Genomic DNA, 26,625 nt, shown 5'->3' with positions numbered 1-26,625 from the left:
TTTTCTGATGGCTTCTAATTTACTGCTATCTTGGGAGATGCCGTCCGGGGTGATGATATGTCCCAAATATTTGACTTGTTGTGCAAAAAATTCGCATTTTGATAATTTCAATTTGAGTCCACATCTGATGAGGCGACGAAATACTATATCTAGGTGTTGACAATGGTCCTGAGGTCCTGAATATCTGTTGAAGAAATAATTCCATCATCCACGTAGAGTGTACAGAAATCCGTGACATCTTCTCCTACGGCTTGACGAAGGCAACAAATAAATATGGCCATGGCGTTCCTCAGTCCAAAAGCTAGGCGAGTGAAGCGGTAATTTCTTCCGTTGAATAAGAATGATAGATAATCTCTTGATTCTGCTGCTATCTGGATCTGCCAATAACCGACGCTTAGGTCAACTGTAGAATATACATTCTTCCCACTAAAGGTTTGAAGTACTTGTTCTATCTGGTCTGGGCTCTCACGGTCATCTTCCAAAATGCTGTTAAGCGCTCGTGCGTCCAGACATAATCTCACGGTACCGTCTTTCTTAGCAACACAAACAATTGGTAAGCTATATTGAGAGCTTGATGGTTCAATAATCCCCAATTCTAACATTCTGTCTATCTCTGCTATAGCTGCCGGGCGGTATGTAAATGGTATTGGATAAGATTTTCGGTAATAGGCTTCATGAGGTTTGACTTTGAGTCGGCATTCAAAATCTTTAGCTAGTCCTGGCTGTTCTGAGAAGACATCTCTATTTTCAATGAAAACCTTCGCGACACTGTTTTTTGTATCTAGATCCCATTCAGCATAACAGTTTATCCTATCCAATAATTTTTCAAACATTTCTTCAGAGGAAATCTCTTTATCCATCACGCCGTCATCCATCGTCGTTAAACTCAACACTTCAAAATGCTCCATGGTTTCTTCCATTTCATGAATACCCCAAGTCCTAGGAACGCCTTCCATGTGATATGCAAATTGTACTATTCGATTTTCTCCAGGATGTCTTTTTAAACTGAGAGGTGTAATAATTTCGGTGGTGGTGGTGTCAGGGCTTGCATGAAATTTTAGTGTACGGAAATTCAGACAAAGTTCGGAAATACTGTAAGAAATCAGCGCCTATTATCATTGATGGACCTTTGACTGGCAACACCAGGAAAGTATATTCAAAAATAATTCCTTCTATTTCCACTTCTAAGAGACATTGAGTGGTTACTCTTATTCTTCTGACAGGATTAATACCGGAAATGTATACATTGGTAAGGGGTAGTGTAGCTATTGCATGTTTTTCTTTGATGTTTAAAAACATATCCTCTTGCAATAAACAGCATTGCGAGCCACTGTCAATCAGGGCTTGTAGTTTAGTCCCATACAACTTGCATTCGATATAAGTTTGTAGCTGGCCGTCTGATGTCACATCGGTGTCGTCAGGGTTTTCTAAGAGTGTTTCACGCTGATCGTCCCGGAAAGTGGTGTCTATGTGGAGAGGTTTGGCTTGTTCCTCTAATTTGGTAGATGAATAATTATCCTTTGCTTTGGGGGTATCATATAGTCATGTAGTTTTAGAAGTGCTTATTTCTTGATTTGGTGGTGGGTTATTTGCATGTTGATTTTGGGTTGCTTTTGTTGTATGTGCTACTGTGTAAGATGTATTTGTCCGGTTATGATTTTGATGCGTTTCACCTTGATTCTTACGATCTCCATCTCGTTTGTAATTGTTCCCATTCAAGCGATCTCTGCCATCATAATATGCTCCTCTATCCTGTTGTTTATTATTGTAATATTGAGATTTATTTCTAGAACTGTTTTCAAACGATTGACCTCTGCTAGTATTTTCAGGGTATTTTTGATATCGAGTGTTTGCTCCGACATTTGACATTTGATTCTCACCATTATAATTTTTTCTGTAGCTGTTGCTATTATGATGAGAATGATTGAAATCTCCTGTACGGTCGTTTACCTGACTGGATTCAGAAGTAACAGATTGGATACAGTGTAAATGTTCCATTAATTCTTTGCAACTGGAAATCGAAGATACTGCTAGTGTCATGCGAACATTGTAAGGAAGCTTTTTTGTTAATATATTTGCTAATGATGTATCCGCCAAAGATTCGTCTAGTTGCGAATTCTTACACATCATCTTAGCTACAAATTCAGTATATGACTGTCTGCCTCTATTATCATATGTGCACGATATGATCTCTGATAGTGCGTCCATCTGCTTACGTTTGCTCCAATACTGCTGCAGGAATTGGGAGATGAAGTCCTCCAGGCTATTGATGTCTCGCATCCGGCTCTGGAAAAACATCAGTGGCTCGCCGAGTAATAGACTGGACAGTTGGAAACGCCATACTAACCAAGAGGTGGGTATCAATTCCTGAATAGCTTTTATTTGATCTATGAATGGTCGGGGTTGCATATGACGGTAGGAATTATCAAATTTTCCAAGACTTTGAAAAAGTTGAGTGCCGTTTACCACTTCATTCGGTGTATACTGCATTCGACTGACTGGGATATTTTCCATGCGTGTTTCTATTCTGGAGACTCGTTCTTCATTTGCGATCCATTTATCATTCATAATTTTCTTATGTGTATTCACTTCATCATACAATCCGGTTAGCTTCAACTGCTGTCCGCCTATAGCATTCTCCAACATGCTGTATCTCTCACTTGATTTTGCCCCCTCCTCCGCTAAATTTGCCATACATGCCTGCACGTTACTTTGTTCCTTGACTATCTCTATTATTTTCCTCCACTTTCGACTCTATCTCGCCCTTATTTTCTAACACCTTTCCCATGACAGTTCCCATGATAGCGGTGCCCAGCTCCTTGCCCAATACGTCCACCTGTTTTTCAACTTCCTTTGGTACGTCATCCAACCGTTCATTTATTTGACAGGTGACGTCATCTATACGAGTTTCTAATTTTTTGATGACTGCAGATTGCGTATCTATTTTGGTATCTATTATATTTCTCACTTCCTCCCTGAAGCTAGAAAATTTTTCATCCATAGCTTTGACATCCTGTCTGACTGTTTTGATCTCTTCTTGTAGGACTTTGGCATTTTCTTCCAATTTGTCCTGAATTATTTTGATAGTTTTGCTGTTTTCCCGGGCTGTTTCCGCTCCTTTAGCTTGTCCTGCTAAGAGTTGACTGAACATGAGTTGTATTTCGTTTGTAGACTCATTTGCCATAAGATTGGTAACATAACCGACTGAAGAGTCTAATGTTGTATTGCGTTTTTCCAGGTTGGTGGCGGCTGGCGGTTGACTGGTCACGTCGGATGGCGACTGGGTGGCGGCACTCTCCGTTCCTTTGGCGATGCTTGGAGCGATCTGCGAAGACGCCGGTACCGGGTTGGACGCCCTCACTCCCTCATCTCCCTCAGCCGGACTCTCATCGGAATTAATCGCATCGACGACGTTATCAATCTTCGTAGAAGACAATTGGGCCAAGTTTTGCGGGTCGAAACTGATGGAGCATATGCTGCCTCCCTCTCTCTCTCGTGGGGTCTCCGCGACATTGTCCTGTGGTTGTTGATTGGCCGGTGTCGTAGCTACATAGTTTTGGGGGTGGTCGCTGAAGTAGGAGATTTGCGAGTTAGCTGGTGACTGGTTCATGGTGACGTTATTATGGAATACTTCGAGTAAATAGCAAAGTGTGTTGCCAAGTCTCAGGAATATTAAAATGGATTCAGTGATAGTGCCTATTCTGGATAAAATTGTGTGGTGTTAAAAATTTCAAGTGTCATGTACATATATTACAAAAAGACCTTCGAGTGCTACAGGTACGCTTATCAACATAGACAGATTACGCTAATATAGTTCTTAAAATTTTAGGTAGGGTTTTATCTTCCTTACTAGTAGCTATGCGATTATATTTCAAATAATCTATACCTCTGGTCAGCATACAATATCTAGATTCAACAAATCAAAATCAAAATTTTACTATAGATTTTTATGGAAATTTCCATCCAATCTTTTCTCTATTATGAGAATTATGTTATCAAACTCGTGTGATACAGTTTGTCTGTATTTATGCAGCTTGAAAAATTTTAATTTGTAGAGCAACTCAATTATTTTAGCCAGAAACTTACAATAGATCATCAGATATATCTTGTCGAATCGACTTCAGATTATACTTCTTGCAGTTTTCAGTTTTATCAATAATTTCATTAATCATTGATAGTGAGATTGAGTAGGTAAGCTTTTCATCACGCTCCACTGGTTGGGTGCCATATTATGTGAAGTTGTTAATTGTAAAGCCTTCACAGATGATACGATGTTTCTGATATTTATAAGAGCAGTCTCTAAATTCCCTCTTTTGCGAATAAATTCACAAAAAATTAAGGCCGTCCGGCTCGCAAAATTACTGGGTTCAAACCTCAGCTCTAGCTCAGTGGTAGAAACATGAATTTTATAAATACAAATAATCACCATAAGGTTCAGTGACCGGTGATTGGTAATTCTTACCGCTGCTTCTATGAAGTTCTTGAAGAATACCAATACGGAAAATAAAAGAATATTTGATGACTGATTATCAGTAACCATGCATCACTAGAGAATAATAAGGACCAACTATAGTTGTTTCTAGTTGATTCTTAAAACGCTCGTCGTGAATACAAGTATTCACCAATATACCCTTCCAAAATTCCTTAGAACTTACAACGCCAGTTCTGGAAGCTCTCTGGATCCTTATATGATATAACTGGAACCTATTAATATAATTTCTTAATATACTTATTCTCGTATATGAGATGAGTATCATCAAAGGATGATAATATTGAGTGCTCTGAATAAGATTAATATTACTTGATTCAATAATTTTAAGTGCTGCTAAATATTTGTTGGTATTAAAACAGCTCAAACTGTATATCACGAGATGAACTAGGATAAAATAAATTTCTACGATTTGTATGCTGACATAAAACACAAAATATATTCCCACAAAAAAGATGTGCATAAGATATTCGATAAATCGATAATTCACTTAAATAATCTATTTCTAAAATCTGAATAATTATCACAGGCTTTGCTAATATTCACAATAGTGAGTTTCAAATTCATAAATATATTATATTTAATACTGGTACTTATACTTCCAATCAATATAAAATTCTGCAGATAAAAACCTGTTCGGTCTATAGGTTTGATATACTATACTTGGTTCAATTAACAAATTTATAATTAATAAATTAATATTCAAACATGAGATCTCAGGGATTTATATGAATTCGGGCTGTGCATGGAAGTAAGCTTCCTACATATATTAAATAAATTCATAAATGTTCTTATGGACTATGTGATATTGTTCAACACGTGGTGACTTTTTATTTTAACTCAAATTAATTGGAATAGCGCTTTTTTATTAATTAATTACCCCCACTGGACGTAGAAAAAACGAGCTCGTTGGACTTATCACTCACTGAACGGAAGTTCTAGATGTTCTCGTGGATTGAATTAATTATTTCCAATAATTAATTGGGTAGGCTCCTTTTCGTCACTGCTGGGCTAACGCGTGATCCAGATTTTTATAAGTTTCTTTCGAATTAAAGCTATTTTTATGGGAATCTTTACAATTACGAACTCCTTGACAGCACTGAGTTCACAAATAATTAACATTCAACACAAATACATTACATTTAAAAAAGGGTTTGGCTTAATAGTTCATTAAAAATTTTTAAAAGGAATAAGAAAAAACCCTAAACTCCATGTGCATCCTCTCCGGTCAGGATCTTAAGCCAGAAGAAGGAGGTTTTCAGAAAAATTTGCCTCTTCCTAGAATAATTCTGTAAGCTACTCTCTGATTGGCCTTCAATTTAATAGACTCAATACAATTGGTTGCCTTGGGAATCAGGGCTTCCTCGGCTTTATAATAGAAAAAATTAAATAAAAGAAGTTTTTATACAAATATATGGAGTGTTTATCTTAAATTGAATTCATAAATAAATCGTAACATACGATTTTAATAGATAATACATTTATTTTTATATGAGTTTTGTATACTCTTGATTTATCATGCTTTTTTGGATTATAATAAATATTTATACAGAAATAATAGTTGTTTGTAAGTCTACACATCGACTTCCTTTAGTATACATAATATATCCTTTATGAGTGAATTTTATATGATTCAACCGGTCATATGGGTTGATCGAATAATCAGCTGATTCGTTCAGTATTGATTCTGATAATTATCGATTTATCCAAGATCGACTAATTCTTTTCAAAATGCAAACAAGTAACTCTAACCTCAATGTTCATGCATTTTATTTTTTTTATAATCCGCCAATAATAAGTATGCCGCTTTATAATTTTTTGATCTTACCAATGGGTTCTCATAATTATTAAATCACAATAATATATGTTTTCTTATCGTTGTTGATAATGCTATTACTCCTAATCGCTAATAATACTTGATTTGAGTTGATTTATCCTTTGGGTAGGTCTAACCTTCTTTCCAATTTTATAGTTCTATTATATTTCATTAGTTCATTTAAAAATATTTGGTGGTTTTAAATTACCACGTGACAAAGTTAATAAGTTGAGTAGTTGAGACGTGATGATGCGTCGTCATTCGTGAACTTCCTATCCCGTAGGCTACGTTTATAAATCAATCTTTCCTTTTTAATATTATACACTAGCATGTAACCCGTGCTACGCAAGGATCTAATCAAAAACTTGACAAACTGAAAACTTAAACAACTGAAATCTTGAAGGACTCAAAACAAGCCTATAATCATCCTCGGTAAATTAAGAAAATCTATATGCAAAATTTCAAGTTAATCAGTTGAGTAGTTGAGACGTGATGATGCGTCGTCAATAATTGTGAATTTCCTATCCCGTACGTGTGTATAAGTCCGTTCTTTCCTTTATTATATTCTAGATGCACGACGAACTTATGAATTTTGTGAAATGTCTGATGAATGAAGAATTTAAATCTTGAATTTCAATATTAGGACTACACGGCTTGAGAGATAATCTATATTGAGGTCCACGCTATAATGGCAGTGGAGGAAGATAGGAGAAAAACGTTGCCGAACCCATGTCTTGTCAACGCCTTCTATGGACGGTGGCTGATACATGTTTATCAATCTAATATTACTGTTCATTCAAGTTTTATAATAATCAATTGCATTCTATTGAGCAAGAAATAATATTTTTTAATACTTTCATGATGATTTTCCATAATTTATTGAGATCTTGCTAATTACTAATTTATTAAGTATTGTCAATGCCTTCTATAGACGGTAGCTGATACAGGTTAATTGATGTAATATTGACGGTTCATACTCGTCTAAAATGATAAATCATAATTCATTTAGCAAGAAATTATATTCCTTGGTAATTCAATAATGAATTTCATAATAACGAAGGAATATTTTGTTAATAATTGATTATCAATTCTACATTGTTAAAAGATGATCTGGCATCAGAGCAAAGCGAGAAAGAGATAGCACTACCCGCTTTGTTGGATGATAGACAAGGATAGCAATACCATTGCTAATCGAACACTGCCATTATAACGTGAACAACACTAGAGAATTATTTTTGAAGCTCAAGCTGGAGATTCAAGCTGAGTTTATATCAGACGGAAGTGAAAAACTTCATGACTTATTATCTAATCTGAAGACCCCACAGATTCTCAGACTAAATGTATAGTGTATCACCAGTGTAGTAGTTTGTATATAGAAGGGATTTTACAGGAAAGCTGTGCGCTATTTATCCGCTAGACAAATTTGACGCGCAGCCGAGAAATTTTGACTACAATGTATTCAGTGAATTATTCAGAATACACACGCTCCTATCACGGGGATCTCCTTCTTCCTGAGAATAGTACTCCACTCCACTTCTTCTTCTTCTTCTTCTTCTTCTTCTTCTTCTTCTTCTTCTTCTTCTTCTTCTTCTTCTTCTTCTTCTTCTCCTCCTCCTCCTCCTTCCCTGTCACCTTTTACGTCTTCTTCTACATCTTCTTCTTCAACTATTTCTCTTCTTCTGGATGTAAAGAGAAAGAGAAGAGGAAAAGAAAAAGGAGCAGGAGGAGAGGGTGATGATGAAGAAGGTTAAGAATAAGAAGTAGGAGAAGAAGAAGAAGAAGAAGAAAAAGAAGAAGAAGATGGAAAAGTAGGAGTTTAAAAGGAGAATTGGGAACAGTTATTCATCTTATTCATGTTTCAAGGAAGTTGCTATAGGTATAATGCCACGTTATAATGGCAGTGAATAAGAGAACAGTATTGCCTTGGGGACCGCGTCAAACTGGGCTGGCGACAAAGTGGGCTGACGACAAAATGGGCTGGTTTTCCAGCCCAGTTTGTTGTTGCATGCGCCGCCAAACTGGCTCTCTAAGGAATGCAGCCCAGTTTGATGGCGTGCAACTTTGTCGGTAGCCCACTTTGTCGTCAGCCCAGTTTGTCGTCAGCCCACTTTGTCGTCAGCCCAGTTTGTCATCGTCCCTTGCCTTGTCATTGCTTTCTACAGATGATGATAGCTGATACCGGTATATCTATACTATAATGGAGGAAAGATCTGGCTTATAAAAGTACGGAATAGGAAATTCACAAATGACGTATCATCACGTCTTAACTACTCAACTGATTAACTTGAATTTTTGCATAATACATTGTCAATTCACCGACGTTTTCAGTTTTTAAAGATATTAATTGCGAAGCACGGGTTACCTACTGGTTTGAAATAATATCAACTGGTTATCCTTGTTTAAAATAATCAATTATATTCCATTCTTCAAAGAAATGATTATATATTCTTTAATGATAAGATAATAGATTTTCATAATACATGTTTTTGGATTCAAAATTGTGTGCGAATTGAGTTATCAATTACGTTATATAAGTAGCATAAACTCCAGACTTTGTATTCCAAATTAAGGTTTGAAGCAGTTTTGGGCAAATGCCTGTTGTTTTTACCCGGATTGTACTTTTGCATATGAATTAATAAATAAATAATAAAAATAATGATTGAAATTGAATATGCTGTCAATTAATCATATTCATACATTTTTGAAAACGATTTGGCAGAGTTTTGGAGCTAGAGAAGGATAGCGCTATCTGCTTTGTCGAATGATAGACAAGGATAGCAACACCAATGTTGATCAAATACTGCCTTTATAACGTGGAGCTCACATATCTATGTGGCAGAGCAAAGTGAGAAAATTAATCTACTGAGAGCCCACTTACAATGTAGATTAGCTGGGCCACTCCACTGTAGGCTACTTAACTGATTACACCCACTCAAAGAATTCCTGTATTATGTATTTTTTCGAAGTTTGTTTGTTCGGCTGATAAATATATTGATTGTACGATGAAATAGAGGGAAATGAGAAAAAGAAAATGAGGAAGAAGAAGAAGAAAAAGAAGAAGGAGAAGGAGGTGAAGAAGAGGAGGAAGATGTAGCTGTAGGGGAGAAAGAAGAAGAAAAAGAATGAGACCAAAAAAGTAGAAAAAGGATATTGGGAATAGAGGAGAGAATAAGGAGGACACAGAGGAGTGGAAGGTGATAGAGAGGAGGAGAATGATGGAGAAGAGCAAGAAGAAGAAGAAGGAGGGGAAGAATAGGAAGATTATCATGGATCAGTAGGGGAGAAAGAAGAAGAAAAAGAATGAGACCAAAAAAGTAGAAAAATGATATTAGGAATAGAGGAGAATAAGGAGGACACAGAGGAGAGGAAGAGTGATAGAGAGGAGGATAATTACGGAAAAAGCAAGAAGAAGAAAAGGGAGGATACGATGAAGCATTAGGGGAGAAAGAAGAAGACAAAGAAGGAGGAGATCAAAAAAGTAGAAAAATGATATTAGGAATAGAGAAGAATAAGGAGGACACAGAGGAGTGGGTTGTGATGAAAAGAAGGAGAATGACGAAGAAGAGCAAGAAGAAATGGAAGGAGAGAAGAACAAGAGTAAGAAGGAGATGGAACAGTAGGGAAAAAGGAAGAAGAGGACCAAAAAAGGAGGAGAAGAATATTAGCAATAGAGGAGAAAAAGGAGGAAACAGAGAAGTGGAAAGTGATGGAGAGGGAAGATAACGAAGATGGGGAGGAGGAGAAGAAGAAGGAGAAGAAGAGGATGAAGAGGATGCAGTAGTAGGGAAGAAAGAAAACGAAGGAGGAGATCAAAAAAGTGGAAAAAGGATATAAGGAGTAGAGGAGAATAATGAGGATACAGAGTAGAAGGAGATAATGGAGAGGGAGAAGAATGACGAAGAAGAGCAACAATGAGAACAAGGAGGAGAAGAAGAGGGAGAAAAAGATGGAGCAGTAGGAGGAGAATGAGAAAGAAGAAGAAAAGGAGAAGAAGGTGAAGAAGAAGGATACAAAAAAGAGGGAGGTGGAGAAGCAAGAAGAAGAATGATAAGAAGAACGGATAAAAGTGTGAAAGAGAGAGCGCGGGTGCAGTGTAATATTGTGTAGAAAGAGGAATGCCATGTAGAGAAAGAACGTGGAATATCAAGGGAGAAGAAAAAGAAGTATATCATGATTATAAAGTGCAGAGCCGTGAAGAAGAAGAACAAAGAAAAGAGAGGATAATAGAAAAAACTGTATTTATCTAGGAAAAGGAGTTTCACAGTCAAGAAGAAGAAAAAGATGGAGGGAAGAAATAGATTAAGGTGGAGAAGAGTTTTATTCTATCTGGAAAAAGGAATTTCACTGTCTTAAATCACTGTTCTTCCTTCAAGAATTTATCACACATCTAGATAGTAAACAATTCGAGCAGTATTAAAAGTTTTAACGAGTTTAAATTGGTTGTAATATGTTGAATTGTTGATAAGTTTTCCTCTGTTAACTTTCAAATGCATAGTGCTGGTTGCACAACAGCCGGTAAAATTCTAACCGTTATTAATTCCACGAGAACCAATCAGAAAATGAGTTTTTGAAAAGACCGTGGAATTAATTACGGTTAAAATTCAATCGGCTGTTGTGCAACCGGGTCATAGAGTTTTAAAGGCATTGAGTTCTTCTTCACAGTAACCTAATCTATCCTGAAGCCTGTGGTTTTCTACTGATTCTAGTCTAAGAATAACTGGAATTATCTATTCTGATGTTGGATGGTATAGTCCATTAAATTCCAATGTAACCAATCAATTTATCTACTTTCTTATGCATTCAAAGGGTCATAAATCATAAAAAAATGCAACATTGAATTCCAACATTACTCTGAATAACCTAACCTAACCTAACCTAACCTAACTAACCTAACCTAACCTAACCTAACCTAACCTAACCTAACCTAACCTAACCTAACCTAACCTAACCTAACCTAACCTAATCTAACCTAACCTAACCTAACCTTACCTAACCTAACCTAACCAATCAATTTATCTACTTTCTTATGCATTCAAAGGGTCACAAATCATAAAAAAATACAACATTGAATTCCAACATTACTCTTAATAACCTAACCTAACCTAACCTAACCTAACCTAACCAAACCAAACCTAACCTAACCTAACCTAAACTAACCTAACCTAACCGAACCTAACTTATTCTATTCTAAAAATCTGGTGTGGCGCACTCACATAACTTTCCTTGCCGTTATGAAAATTGATCACCTGACGCTAGTGTTCCCGCGCATCTCAAGTCTACTATCCAAAGGTCCAAGCCAGCTGGTGACAGAACGATAAGCCTGGAGACACAGTACGAAGTTTGCTATCTCTTCATAGTGAATAGAATCAACAGTTGCCAACAGTTTGTAATTGAAATAATAACAATTTCTCGAATTTCGAGCTTATTTTCAATTTTAGGTGAAAATTTTACTAAACATTAATTGATGAGATTTTCATGCTCAATCTTTTCCACTTGGAATTTTTTGTTTAAATTGAATCTAGAGCCTGATAATTGGGAATCTAAAATCAAACTTTGCATAGATGGGGCGGAGCTCTTGAAATGTTTACAGATATGGGACTTGTGGCAGATGATAGAGCTTATCAATGACTATTTTGGGTATGAATTTGATCAAAATCGTTGGAGCCGTTTTCGAGAAAATCGTGAAAAACCCTGAGTCCAATCAGGGGACCTTGAAACGTATAGGAATTTGGAAATTGGGGTACCTTAATTCTTTTCGGAAAGCAATACTTTCCTTACCTATGGTAATAGGGCAAGGAAAGTAAAAAATGAATCATTATTATGTGGAAATCAAGAGGCTTTCCAGTAGATTTCGACCAATATATTTTCATCATTATTATTGTTATCACTAGCAGACAATAGACTAAAGTCCTCTGTCCAGATGATTAATCCTTTTGGAGGGGGCAACTCAGAGGGCATTGTGCTATTCGCCCCTTTTGTCCCCCGAGGATCACGATCCTTCTCCTTCCTGTTCTTCTTCTTCTTCTTCCTCTTCTTTTTCTTCTCCTTCCTCTTTTTCTTCTTCTTCTTCTTCTTCTTCTTCTTCTTGTACTTCTTCTTCTCCTCTATTTCCTCTTCTACTGTCCTTTCTTCCCCATTTATCTAGCCAGCTCAAGTAAGTTTGATAACATTGAACAAGGGCCAAAATTAGTTATCGAAGCCTGAAGCCTTGTTCTGTTTGGTCATTGTCAATAGTGGCACCTTTTCTCCCTTATTCTCTCATTCTTCAATTCCTTCATCCTCTTATTCCCTTGTTCCTCATTCCCTGACATTTCCTTCATCAACTAAATGAAATAATTTTAAATGAAAGAGATTCTATATCATTAACTAAAAAGTACCTAAATCATAGACATCTGCTACTTAATCATAACAAAACAAAGTTCCTCCATTTTACTTGTAGAAATTCAGAGGTAAAACAACTTAATTCCGTAAATAATAAGAAAGAAATCAAATTTTTAGGTCTATATCTTGAAAACACACTTAGTTGGTCCGTTCACATTCAAAAAATATGTAAAAAATTGAGCTCAGGAATTTTCGCGCAGAGGACTAGCAAAAATTTCCAACTTAGAAACGTTAAAAGCAGTGTACTTTGCAATGATCCACTCCCACATTTCATATGGAGTTGAAATATATGGAGGAACAAGCATCTCAAACTTAAATGAGATACTCCTATTACAAAAAGAAGCAATAAGAATAATTCTAAATCTTGATAGAGAGCAATCATGCAAGCCATTCTTCAGTAAGTTAAAGTTCATGACGGTGTACAGCCTGTACATTTATAGGACAATATTATATATAAAAACTAACGAATCTAGATTCCCACGGCAAGTAGATATACATAATTACAACACAAGAAATAAAAATAATTTTACAATAAAGAAACACAATAGGGAAAAATGTAAACAAAGTCCAACGTACATGGGAATAAAATTTATTGGTTGTCTCCCAGGTTGCATAAGACATGAACCTGATAGATCAAAATTTAAGGAATTGCTGAGAGCATATTTGATGGATTTAGCTACAGTATAAACGAGTTTACTGTAAAAAAAATGAATTCTATACAGTCACTAATTTTCTCTTTAGCTTTAAGTTAGTTTTAAGTTTTTGACTTTTTCATGTACATTTTCATGTATGTTTTGGAAAGAAATAAATGATTGATTGATTGATTGATTGACCTCCTCCAATAAATATATGTCCTGAATCTCCAGTTTTTCTTCAATAAATATCCTCTCAAATTTATTGGTTTATTCATTTCATTACATACGTTTTTTTCTCGGTAATTCTCCAAAATTATATTTCTAATATGTGCATAATATTTCCTATTCTAGTTATAATAATGTGGAATATTTCTTCTATGTTTATTTTTGAAGTATCTAAATTTGAAACTCTACTTTGTGAGAATACTTGAGGACTGAAAATGTTGTGAATTCAACAACTACAACACTTCGGACTATGTGTTATATAAATTTGGGGAGAGGAATAGCACAAGGTGACCTTATTTTTCCTCTCCCTATCATTTTCATAATTCACTTATTGTATTTATGAATGAATCAATAATATTATAAGAATACTACAGGCTAGCTCCCAAATGCACTCACTAAGAAAATCAAAATATCACATCAAATCAATATTTAATTGCACCTAAAACACAAAATATCGAAAAGAAATCAGACTAAGCTATTGTCAAATTAATTTTATACATTATTGAAAACGATGTGGCAACGTTGCGGAGCTAGGAAAGGATAGCTTCAACTGCTTTGTCTAATGATAGACAGGGATAGCAATACCATTGCTAATCAAATGCTGCCATTATAACGTGGACCCACCATTAATAACATCGGTTTGTAAAAAGTTCGAAGTCGGTATTCTATGTCTAGCGTTTTACGCCTGACGAGCGTTGTATAGGCAACCCGCTTCACAGATTTACTGGCTCGGGTCTGAAGTTGAATATTTATAAAATTAAGTCTATAAAATATTAGAAAATGAACACATTTTAGATAAAAATATTGACAATTAATATTTCCACCTTGTTCTCCTCTTCTGCCTATCTCCTCTTTCTTTTCCCTCCTCCTCCTCCTCCTCCATTCCTCCTCATCATCTTAGTGAACGTGATATTTTCGAGCTCAAAAAGTATGTGTTTTTTACTTTCCTTGCCCTATTACCCATAGGTAAGGAAATTATTGCTTTCCGAAAAAAATTAAGGCACCCCAATTTCTAAATTTCGATACGTTTCAAGGTCCCCTGAGTCCAAAAAAGTGATTTTTGGGTATTGGTCTGTATGTGTGTGTGTGTGTGTGTTGTGTGTGTGTGTGTGTGTGGTGTGTGTGTGTGTGTTGTGTGTGTGTGTGTGTGTGTGTGTGTGTGTGTGTGTGTGTGTGTGTGGTGTGTGTGTTGTGTGTGGTGTGTGTGTGGTGTGTGTGTGTGTGTGTGTGTGGTGTGGTGTGTGGTGTGTGTGTGTGTGTGTGTGTTGTGTTGTGTGTGTGGTGTGTGTGTGTGTGTGTGTGGTGTGGTGTGTGTGTGTGTGTGTGTGTGGGGTGTGTGTGTGTGTGTGTGTGTGTGTGTGTGTGGTGTGTGTGTGTGTGTGTGTGGTGTGTGTTGTGTGTGTGTGTGTGTGTGTGTGTGTGTGTGGTGTGGTGTGTGTGGTGGTGTGGTGTGTGTGTTGTGTGTGGTGTGTGTGTGTGTGTGTGTGTGTGTGGTGGTGTGTGTGTGTGTGGTGTGGTGTGTGTGTGTGTGTGTGTGTGTGTGTGTGTGTGTGTGTATGAGTGTATGTGCGTCTGTGTCATCTCATCTCCCAATCAACGGAACGACTTGAAATTTGGAACTTAATGTCCTTACACTATAAGGATCTGACACGAACATTCTCGATCAAATGCAATTCAAGATGGCGGCTAAAATGGCGAAAATGTCGTCAAAAACAGGGGTTTTCGCGATTTTCTCGAAAACGACTCCAACGATTTTGATCAATTTTATACCTAGAATAGTCATTGATAAGCTCTATCTGTAATGTATGATAATTCCAGGAGCTCCGCTTCATCTATGCAAAGTTTGATTTTAGATTCCCAATTATCAGGCTTCAGATACAATTTGAACAGAAAGGTGGAAAAGATTGAGCATGAAAATCTGTACAATTAATGTTCAGTAACATTTTCACCCAAAATTTAAAATAAGCTCGAAATTCGATAAAATGTGATTATTTCAATTATTGCAAACTGTTGGCAACTGTTGATTCTATTGAATCATTCACTATGAAGAGATAGCAGACTTCGTGTGTCTCCAGTGTTATTTTCTTGTCATCAGCTGTCTTGGATCTTTGAATAGTAGACTTTTATGCGCGTGAACACTAGCGTCAAGTGATAAATTTTCATAACGGCAAGGAAAGTTGTGTGAGTGCGCCACACCAGATTTTTAAGAATTATTTTTTGATTTTGAATTTTGTTTTATATTTTTAAGTAAGTTTTGCTACTAATCTATCTGAATTTAGAATGGTTTGTTTCATTCTGATTTGTATATCAGATGATTTAGGGCCGGATTCCGAGCTCGGGATCTATAAGCTCTGAACTTACAGAGTCCAGGACTGAAATAAGCTCTCGGGTTTAAATCAACTTTCTGAGTCACGGCTTTATGTTCTGAACTCTGGGGTCTATTGAGTTCTCGACTTATTTGAGTTTTGACCTTAAGGCAGTCAAGCTGAGGGAAATTCTCAATATTCTGCTGTTGTATTGTTGGCATTAGGCCTATAGCAAAACAGCTGATTGCAGCGGGATAATTCAAATGCTCTCCAAACTGTTTTGTGACAGTTATTTTGTAAAAATACGTTTCGATTTCTTTGCATTGTGTAGGTCTATAAATTCAAATCAAAACCTTACCTTTTTAAATATGAAGAAAAAATCATCATTTCATTCCACGTCATGCTATTATTTATCATTGATTTTGGAATAAAAAATTTAGTATGTTTTGAAAAAAAAACTGGAATAATAATAATTTATTATTGTTATATTTTTATGTTGAATATGCCATTGATTAAAAATATTCACATTGGGAGATGTGATGATGGCCATTTCAAGGCAATCCTTGTATTATTTTCCTTGAACACTTCTAGGTTATGTCATACAGTCGTCAAATAAGGTTAGTTTTTTACGCATAATATTATGAAGAACTTTATACGAAATAAACTTGCAAACTATAAATTATAAATCTAGATGGAGTAATTCAAATAATCTAGGTATTCTATGAAATTTATCTATTTTCCATGGCCATTCATCTACTCCAAAACAATAACTGAATTGTGTTTGCTCAGTCAAGTCTAGGGCTTGAATTCAAACCCTACCCCAGTCGAGGGTTTAAAATCACGCTCTTTTATGTTCTGGATTGAACGATTTTCGATAAATCCTCGACTCGGAAAGAGGCGAAAATCTAATTCAAGTCCTGGATTTATAAGCCCTTCACTCAGAAAGCAAAATTATAAACTTCAGGGTCTAACGTAATCTCTAAACTTCAGGTCTATTTGAGTCCTCGACTACGTTAACGCTCTGACTCGGAAAGCCAATTTTCTGACTCCAGAGTTTAAAGCCGGTTAAAGTCTAGAACTTAGATGAATCCCGAGCTCGAAAACCGGCCCTTGGAGTATAAATTTAAATGGACATAACCTACATAATATTTGGACAATTCATGTCCAAATTAGGAAATTGAAGAAATTTTGGGCAATAGCCTGTTTTTCCTTTTCCGACTACTGTATTGCTTACTCGATCGAATAGATGAATAAATAATCTTCATTATGTTTTCCAATGTCTCATCTTTCCATTTCATAATTTTCTCATTTTATAATTTTCTCCTTCTTGTTCTCCTTTTTCATTTTCCTCCTTTCCCGTCTCTTTCCTCTTCCATCATCATTATCATCACCTCTTTAATATTCTTCCCCTTCTTCTTCTTCTCTTCTTCTTCTTTCCTCCTTAATCAGATCTCCATCTTCTTTCCTGCTTCCTCTTTACCAGATAACGAGCATGCCATTTCATTCAGTTCACACATCCTTACACTATAAAAGTCAGTATATTCTATAGCGAGCTCACAATATATACCGCTATCAAAAGTAAGTATGTATAACTGTAAACACACCATATACAACACTTTAAAAGTAAGTATACCCTACATATATATAGTGAATAAACGATATATAACACTATAAAAGTATGTAGACCCTATATAATATAGCGAGTCCTCAATATATAACACTGTTGTAGAAGTAAGTAGACCCTATATAATGAAGCGAGTATACGATATATACCACTGAGAAAGTATATATGATAGTGAGTGAGGTTTCAACTGCAGACGCAGCCATTTTCTTCTGTGGCTTGTTGTTATTTATTTGGTGAATGTGTTGCTTAATGGCGGACATCAACCGCTGTAATCACACTTTACTGCGCACACTTAGAATTGTGGGATGCATTTCACTCGCCTGATGTCAGCTACTAAGTACTAACTATATTTCTTCTCTAGTTATCTTTCTTCTGTCATTCTTCTGATTATTCCTTTTTCCCATTTTCTTTGTCTTCTTCTACTTGACATTTTTTTGTTGTTATTGTGTTTCTTCTTCTTATTATACTTCTTCTTTTCCTCCTCCTCTTCCTTTTTCTCCTCCACCTCATCTTTCTCCTCCATGTCTTTCTTTTCTCCTCCACCTCATTTTTCGCCTCCTTTTTTTCCAATTCCTTCTTCTTCAATTTCTCCTTCTTCCACTCCTAGAAATGGGAAATTGTAATTAAATAATAAACAGACTAAGGGATTGTCAAAAACCAGAGATTTATTGAAATTTAGAAAGACCGATTTCGGTAGTTACACTATTGTCAATTTCTGATGAACTAAAACTTAAGAGCAGCTGAATTTATTACTAGCAGGCGAGTACTGCTATTGGTCAAGGGCATGAACGCCTGCCATTGGCCCAGCTAGACAGTCTCCTCCCACTTAATGGTATCACAAAATGGGGGCTTAAGCAACTGTCTTGCTATGATAACAAAATTTACTCTCAGTACAAAATAATAACCACGAAAACAAATATGTAAAAAGAAAAACTTTGACTAATGTATGCTTACATCAATTCTTCCGCTCTTGTATTTAGTTTTAGTTTATCACAGATTGACAATGGTGTAAAAACCGAAACCGGTCTTTCTGAATTTCAATAAATCTCTGGTTTTTGACAATTTCTTAGTCTGTTCATTTGATATGAATAATTACCACAATATGAAATACTCAATTACAAAAAAAATCAAGAAATGTCATTCTCCTGTTGTATATTATTTCAATCCTAAACGTTCACCCTATCATATACTGTCTATGCACATGTGATGTCTATGTCCGATGTCTATTTGAACGTGAATAATAGAGCATTAACGTTCATTCGATTCGAACTGCCAATAAATTTTCAATCATTCACAATGCTCTAGAAAAATAAGTTTTTGACATAGTCATTCAATCTTAGCTTTTTTTCATGCATGAAATCAATCCGGTAAAAAGCTGTTTGCAGAACAAATAGACATATGATTCTCATTACAGAATATTCTACTGTGATGAAACCATATGTTTCCTTTACAGTCGAGTATGTTTCCTGGTTCCGAAATAGGAACAGCAAGACTGCTACAAAAAGCCACCTTCAGCGCTCCAGGTGGAAGTTTTGTCAACTTCTGCAAAATTCCTGATTAGGAATTTGTAAACTAGGTTAACTTATGTTTAAAGAATGCATGTAGGTACTTCAGCACAAGCAGGTAATGTTCTCATTTCTCAATTATTATACTTTAGATTATCATGACAAAGAATAGTGTACGTTACTTGGACGTGAATGCCTTTTGCAGTGCTCGAATGAAATTCAAATCTCGGCTAACGCCTCGACTAGAAACATCATTCTCGCTAGCAAAAGCCTTCTTCCCGTCCTCGTGACGTAAGATACTATTATACTATTATACGTGCTTTCAAATTGTGCGGAATTTCAATGGCCGGCTTCCGAGCTCGGGATTTAGCTAAGTTCTAAACTTTAAACAGCTGGAGTCAGAAAATTGGCTTTCCAAAACGGGGCGTAGTCGCAGTCCAAAATAGAATAAAGAGGAAAAAATTTGATGTTTCTGCTATTTTGAATTATTTAGGAATGTACCATTCCGTCAAGGAGAAACGTTTACAATAAATTATTGTAGAAATTAAAAAATAAAGATTATCATAATAACTGCGACTACGCCCCGTTTCAGAAAGCCAATTTTCTGGCTCCAGCTGTTTAAAGTTTAGAAGTCACCTAAATTCTAAGCTTGAAAACTGACCCTCAATGTTGTCCAACCAGACTCAACAGGGCTCACAGTGATTGATAATGGTGTAAGAACCGAAACTGGTATCTCAATGTTCAATAAATTTAGGTAGGACAACATAATGTCAATTATAGTCTTTTTATTCAGTACCAGTAGGTAACCTGTGCTTCGAAAGGGTCTATTTTAAAGCTGCAAAATGAAAACTTGACATAATAAAAAATTTGAAATTTGAAAATGGGCCTATAACCATCCTCGGTTAATGAAGAATCTTTATGCAAAATTTCAAATCAATCAGTCCAGTAGTTCAGACGTGATGATGTGTCAAACATAATTTTCCTACATCACGAATGCTACAAACGAAGGCCAATGATAGGCCTACAGCATGAAGACTATGTCCATTTCATTTGTACTGATGGCAAATTTTACATTAAAAATAATTATTCGATAAAATCCAAGTTCAATTGTAATGAAAACATTTTCCTTCAAAGAATAATTGATAATAATACGTTTCGAGGGAAAAAATTGAGAACAAAAAAGTTGGGAAGCATCGGGGGATTTGAACCCAGGAACCATCGCTCCGTAATCTAGCGTTTTACCGTTGCGCTACACTGCTGTTCGAAATAATGTTGGTCTTGTAACAGCATTATAACCTCCTCATAAAAAACACACTTTGGGCTATGGAACTTCATGTACGGTAGCATAAATGAATTTGAACATCAATTCTGAAAAATCTAGAAGGAAAATTGGAATTTGGGCTTCCAGGTGCATGACATTGATATTTTTAGAATCTATGTGAAGAATTTGGAGATCTAAATCACTCTTGTTTTTCCGGTATGCAATCCACAAGTTGACATGTTTTGATGCGAACAGACGAACACACGAACACATGAACAAACACAACCCTACTCTCTTTATTATATAGATGACTCTATACTGAATAAAAAGACTATAATTGACATTATGTTGTCTTCCCATTTGAGAGTGTACGGTAGCAATTTCTGAAGATTGAGCAGTATTTCTTTAAGATGAGTTCACAAACCGTTAAAGAACTGAAAGGTACTGGTCTAAAGTTTGATTAGAGATATAGGTACACTCATAGAATTGGAAGTGGGTTTTAGTATGCGGATTAATTAATCCACCGTTGACCAGTGTGAATAACGCCGGCCATATTTGTTTAGTCGGGGATCAATTTCTGTCATAGCGAAGGGTCATTGAAGCAGACTGAGCTTAATTATTCAGCATATCAATTGCTCTGCATTTCATCTACATATTATATTAGACCGCGGATTATGAATGAACCACTCCGCGTTAAATATGGAGAAAGAGACAGAGAGAGAGAGATAGATGGAGAGAGTGATGAAGTAAGAAAGTGAAAGAGCGAGAGAGAAAGAGAAAGAGATGGAGTAAGAGAGAGAGAAAATGAGAGAAATAGAGAGAAAGAAAGAGTGAGTGATGCTGAGGGAGAGTGATAGAGTGAGAAAGTGAGAGAGGGGGATTAAGAGAGAGAGAAAGAGAAAGAAAGAGGGAGGAGAGAGTAATATAAGTAAGTGGGAAACAAAATAAAGTGGAAGTGAGGTAACGAAAGAGAGATATGAGTGGAGAATAGAAAAGAGTTGGAAAAGAAAGGAAGGAAGGAAAATATGATGAGAGATTGAGAGAGAGAGATAGGCAGAGAGAGAGAGAGAGAGAGAGAGAGAGAAAACGAGTGAGTCAGAGAAGGACAGCTGATGAAGTGGAAGAGCTTGATAAATAGGTGGGGAAGAGTGAGAGGACGGAAGAGAGAACTAGGAGGAGAATGAACAGACGAGAAAAGAAGAGGGTAAGACAGAGAGAGAGAGAGAGGGTGTGAGAGGGAAAGAGAGAGAGAAAGAGAGATTACAGTGACTAAGTGAGTTAGAGACGAAATAGGTTAGTGAGCAGTCACCAGTGAAGAATGAAGAGGGAGAAGGAAGGAATATAATGGGAAAGAGAGAGAACAAGAGTAAGGAAAAAGGTAGAGACAGAGTGAGAGTGGGAGAGAGTGACGATGGAAAGGTAAATGTATAGAGAGTGATAGAGTGAGAGAGAGTGAGAGATAATAGGTGAGAAAGAGTGGGATGTCGGAAGAGAAAAAACAGAGGAAATATTAAAGAGCATGATCAGACGAGAATGATTGATTGATTGAGTACTTTATTTATGTAGATTACAATATATACTGGATTTCACAATAGCTTACAATACAGCAAAATTATAGATGGATTTACATTATATAGACATAATTATTTACATATATTAGATAAATCAGATACATAATATAGACAGATAATTATTGAACAGAATGTGATATGAAAAAAGCAATTGGTAAAGGCTATATAATATTGTTATGCATCTACATAAATTGGCGGAGCTTCGGACATATCAATGTCCATTCTTTGGAAAGAATATTCAAAATATCCTTCCCACTAACTCTCTAACAAAAGTCAAGAGAGAATAAGGGAGGAAAGTTCAGGAAGATGTACTGAGAGAGCCAGACAGAGAGAGAGAGAGAGAGAGAAAGAGAGAGCTGGAGAGAAAGAGAGATGGGAATGGAATAAGTGAGTGACTGTGAGGTAACAAAAAGCGAGATCAGTGTAAAATGAAAGAGAGTAAGAAATTGAAGGAAGGTGAGAGATCTGCACTGTGGAAATTAGTAAGAGTGGAAAATAGAGCAAGAATTGAGGAAAGAAAAAGAGTGAGAGAGAGTGTGATAAAGAGAGAGAGAACGAGAGGGATAGAGATGAAATAGACTAGACATTTATGGTGGTGAAGAAAGAGAGAATTCAGGGAATTATGAATAGAACTGATTGGAAGGTGAGAGAGATGTAGCGAGAGATCCAAAGAGAGAGAGAGAAAGTGTGATTGAGTGAGTGAGAGAGGGAAAGAGAAAGAGAAAGAGAGAGAAGATGACTCTGAAAGCTACAGGTCATGAAGAGAGTATTATTTATGTGCATGACAAAGTCGGTAACTGGAGTGCTTTGAAATTATTTCGCCAGCAGATGGATTCAGAGAGCTGCTAGCTGATTCAAAGACTTCCATCTCCATTAGAATATTAGCATAAATAATTTTCGCATGCTATCTGAGAGGTTTATGCTCAGCTGTATTGGAGTGATCTTAAATTCTTCTTTGAAAAAAGTCTGTATTGCATATTTTCATTGGGTCTTTAATGACTGTCATCTCCATTATAGTATTCTATCATGAATAGCTTTCACGTTGTACCTGATCATGCCTCAATAGAGTAGGAAATTTTGGAGTGTTAATGAATACTGAATAGATAGAGGTTTCAAAATACTGTTTACTTCATAAGTGCATATTCTACTTTTCTCATTTATTTATAAAATATAATTGGAGCACCCTTTGAAATTAATAAAATGACAGATTAAGAATACAAATTAAATCAAATGGACAACAAAATATTGATTTATAAACAAATTCTAAAACATGTCTGGACGTATGGAATTCAGCTTTGGGGCTGCTCTAGAACATCTAACATCAATCAGATTCAAACATTCCAAAACAAAGTACTGCGGAACATGGTGAATGCGCCCTGGTACATAAGGAACAGCGATTTGCACCGAGATCTGCACATCCCCTATGTGACCTGTGAGATAAGACGATTGGCAGCCCATCATGAGTCACGTCTTCATCAACACGACAACACCGAAGTCATCCAACTCCTAGACAGCACTGAACTCACAAGGAGGTTGAAGAGAACAAAGCCCTTCGAGTTGGTGTAGTGCTAATGAAGTGAAAAAAGTATAAATTAAAAAAAATGTGTAGCGAAAGAATTTAAAGTAGAAGAATTATAGATTAGAACTGTAGGCTTCACTGGAAGACTTTAGCAATAAAAATTAAATATTTTAGGATAAGAAATAAGAGAACAAAATTAATGGTTAGTCCTAGTGACTAGTTTTAATGGAAGTTATAATAAAAAAAAATATTAATTTCAAAGAGTACTGTATCTATTTTTTTCAATTAAAAGGGAGTAGCCCTGAATTTAAACATTTTAAGAAGATATTCTACTTTATTCATCATGAATACTTTTGACATTGCATCTGATTATGTCGTGATAGAGTAAGGAATGTTGGAGAGTTCATAAATAATTATAGAATTTAGAATAGTATTCTGAGGAAAATCACTATCCACTGGAATCATGAGAGATCTATCCCAGAGAGATCTGTTCAGAAACATAACAAAGGGGTAAACTAAGATATGAATCGAGAAAATTAATATACAGTAATTTTTTCATATCTTTTGCTGGTTAATTTTTTTTCAATTTATTTGCCATATATACTAGATTTATACAATTACAAATTCACATAATAATTGGGTACATCATACAGAAATTCAGAATATACTCTATTCTAGGAATAATAAAAATAAATTAGATATAACATAACTGAAATCCCAGTTGTACTCATTTTATCGGCAGTAATTGCTAGCAGAGACACGTGTCTGATCGCTAGCAATGAGTTCAGTTCAAATCATTTATAGATTTTTTCTTTTTTTTTCTTGACTGAAACACAAAAAAGAACTCTGTTGAAATTCACAATTTCATTTTAGGTATTCACCAAATCAATCTTTTACTTGTAGAATGTAATAAATGAAATATATTTCTGAAAATCAGGATAAAATCGTAAGTCTAGGAAACTGTCAAAAAAAAATTCCATTAATTAGTAACGCAGCGTTAGTTTTGACATAATTATTTTGGTTGTTGAAATCAAATTTCTCAATCTTTTATTGAAATCATCAATTGGTTTCAACTAAAGATTATTGAGCATAGCGTTAGCGTGAACTTTTGAGGTATACGTTTTCGTTTGTGCGTAAAGTAAATTCGTATGGCTTTTGTTGGTGGGGAGTCCCTTGCGGGAAGGTCCCACCGCCTGAATATATCATTTAAGCCGTAAATGGGCCTTACGACTGTCATACTTCAGCCGGGACCGACAGTTTAACGTGCCCATCCGATAACACGGGAGTGATCTGGTTAAAAAACGTTTGGTATTGAGAGGGTTTGAACCCGGGATCTCTGTGCTGCTACGCAAGCACTCTATCCACTAGACCACGGATATGCGTAAACTTCCGCAGACGACGACGACAAGCATTGTTGTCTGAAGTCATTCATATTGTCCAAATTCCAAGTGTGTTAAAAAAGCTGATTCAATAACTTTAAGTTTTTCGTGTTTATTATCTAAATGTGGGTACACATATACGCGCCGCGAACATGAGCAATTCACTTTTAATCAGCTGACTATATCTGTATTTCTACAGAAACGGTATGAGATATAGATATAAAAAGCTTGGCATCAGCTGATTAAAAGTGAATTGCTCATGTTCGCGGCGCATAAATCTGTACGCACTTTTAGAATCGGAACATTTCGATTTATATCAACATATTGCCATTAGAAATATTTTTAACTCAACCTCCTCCATTTAAAAAATTATTATCCATAATATTTCAGGTTATTTAGACAAATTGAAATCTACCCAATCTGAAATCCTTACCCTGTCGTGATCGACGACGGCATTTACGCACAAACGAAAACCCAGCTTAAAGGTGAATTCACCGAGAGAGTTCAGTGATCATGTTTGTGTATTAATACAACTCCATCAAATGCATCAATGAAATCCAGTATGGAATCACCTGACCCAGCAAATCCCACTCTAACCTTACCTAACCTTAACTTAACATGATCCTTACCTAACCTAACTGTAGCACAGCTTCAACATCAGCCAGATAATGCTGAGTGAGCACAAATCGACCAGGCAATCAGTTGGTTTGTGTCAGATACCATTTAGGTGGCAATTACATTGGGCTCAATGCACATGGAGACACTGGATCTGGCAGGCATTTGGGGTTCTCCCACATAAGTGAGGTCCACGTTATAATGGCAGTATTCGATCGACATTGGTGTTGCTATCCTTGTCTATCATTTGACAAAGCAGATAGCGCTATCCTTTCCTACCTCCGCAATGTTGCCATATTGATTTTTAGCAATGTAGAAATATTATTTGTTCACAAAATATCCAATCTTAATTATGAAAATGTATCATTTAATCATTGAAATAGTATATTTCGCACCTAGGGCCAAAAATTACACTTTTCCGGCTCGAAATCGGTTTTAAAGTCCGAGGCCGTAGGCCGAGGACTGGAAAAGATTGAGAGCCGGAAAAACATTTTTGCCCGTGGTGCGAACGCTATTTTTCGCCACACATAGAAATAAACAATATATAGGCTAAATGAGAATAGTTGTTTACTAAGCACTTCCGAAAGCAGAAGTGGAAGGTGATAGCTCTAGCAAACCTGAGGTAATCTGAATATCAGGAAATTGTCCAAGTATTTCTATTTTTTATTCTGATTCGTCTAAGTAACCTAAAAGATTATGTTCAATTATGTGGGAGGTTGAGTTTATACTTTTTTTTTCAGTATATATATACTATATAACAATAAAATGATATTATTATAAATGTTTTGTTTCTTGAATAATGAAAACAAAATGAAAATTTTTTCTATCAGCTGTTTTAGCGCACTTGAAATTTGGACTATCTGGATGTCAACAAAGCTTGTTATCTTCGACTGTGGAAGTTGAGGTAGAAGTCCTATCCTACTCTGAAAATCGAATCTGAATAGTTTATAATATCTTATTTGTATTTCATTCATCCAAATAAAATGAAAGTATCTTATTGCAGAATATTTTATTCAATTCTAGAAGCATAGACTGATTCCGTTTCATAAACCATTTTGTAAACACGTTCACATAAAATCACAATTAGCTGACTTCAAGGTTATTTTACAGCCCTAGGGCCGTAAAACTTTTACCGGCCTGGTCAGAAAACAATAATTTTTGGCCTCCATATGACGCACGAAAACCAGCTCATTACATCCAAGTGGGGCGAAAAAAAATTTTTGCCCGTGGTTCGAACGCTATTTTTCGCCACACAGAAAAATAAACAATACATATATATATATATATATATATATATAT

General features: G+C 35.9%; 2 protein-coding genes across 4 annotated transcripts in view; one reads left to right on the top strand and one right to left on the bottom strand.

Moving 5' to 3' along the window:
• The window catches only part of LOC111046473, a 230,636-nt gene that overhangs the window by 132,947 nt on the left and 71,064 nt on the right, over positions 1-26,625 (bottom strand). The window lies entirely within an intron of this gene.
• On the top strand, positions 1,348-3,662 carry LOC111059608. Its single transcript, XM_022347251.2, has 2 exons — positions 1,348-2,353; positions 3,239-3,662. The coding sequence occupies exons 1-2, from the start codon at positions 2,186-2,188 to the stop codon at positions 3,599-3,601; spliced, it is 531 nt and encodes a 176-aa protein (XP_022202943.2). The 5' UTR covers positions 1,348-2,185; the 3' UTR covers positions 3,602-3,662.

This window comes from Nilaparvata lugens, chromosome 7 (genome assembly GCF_014356525.2).
Source record: "Nilaparvata lugens isolate BPH chromosome 7, ASM1435652v1, whole genome shotgun sequence".
Classification (NCBI taxonomy): domain Eukaryota; kingdom Metazoa; phylum Arthropoda; class Insecta; order Hemiptera; family Delphacidae; genus Nilaparvata; species Nilaparvata lugens.
The sequence above is the reverse complement of the archived record's forward strand: the minus strand, read 5'-3'. Positions and strand labels throughout refer to the sequence as shown.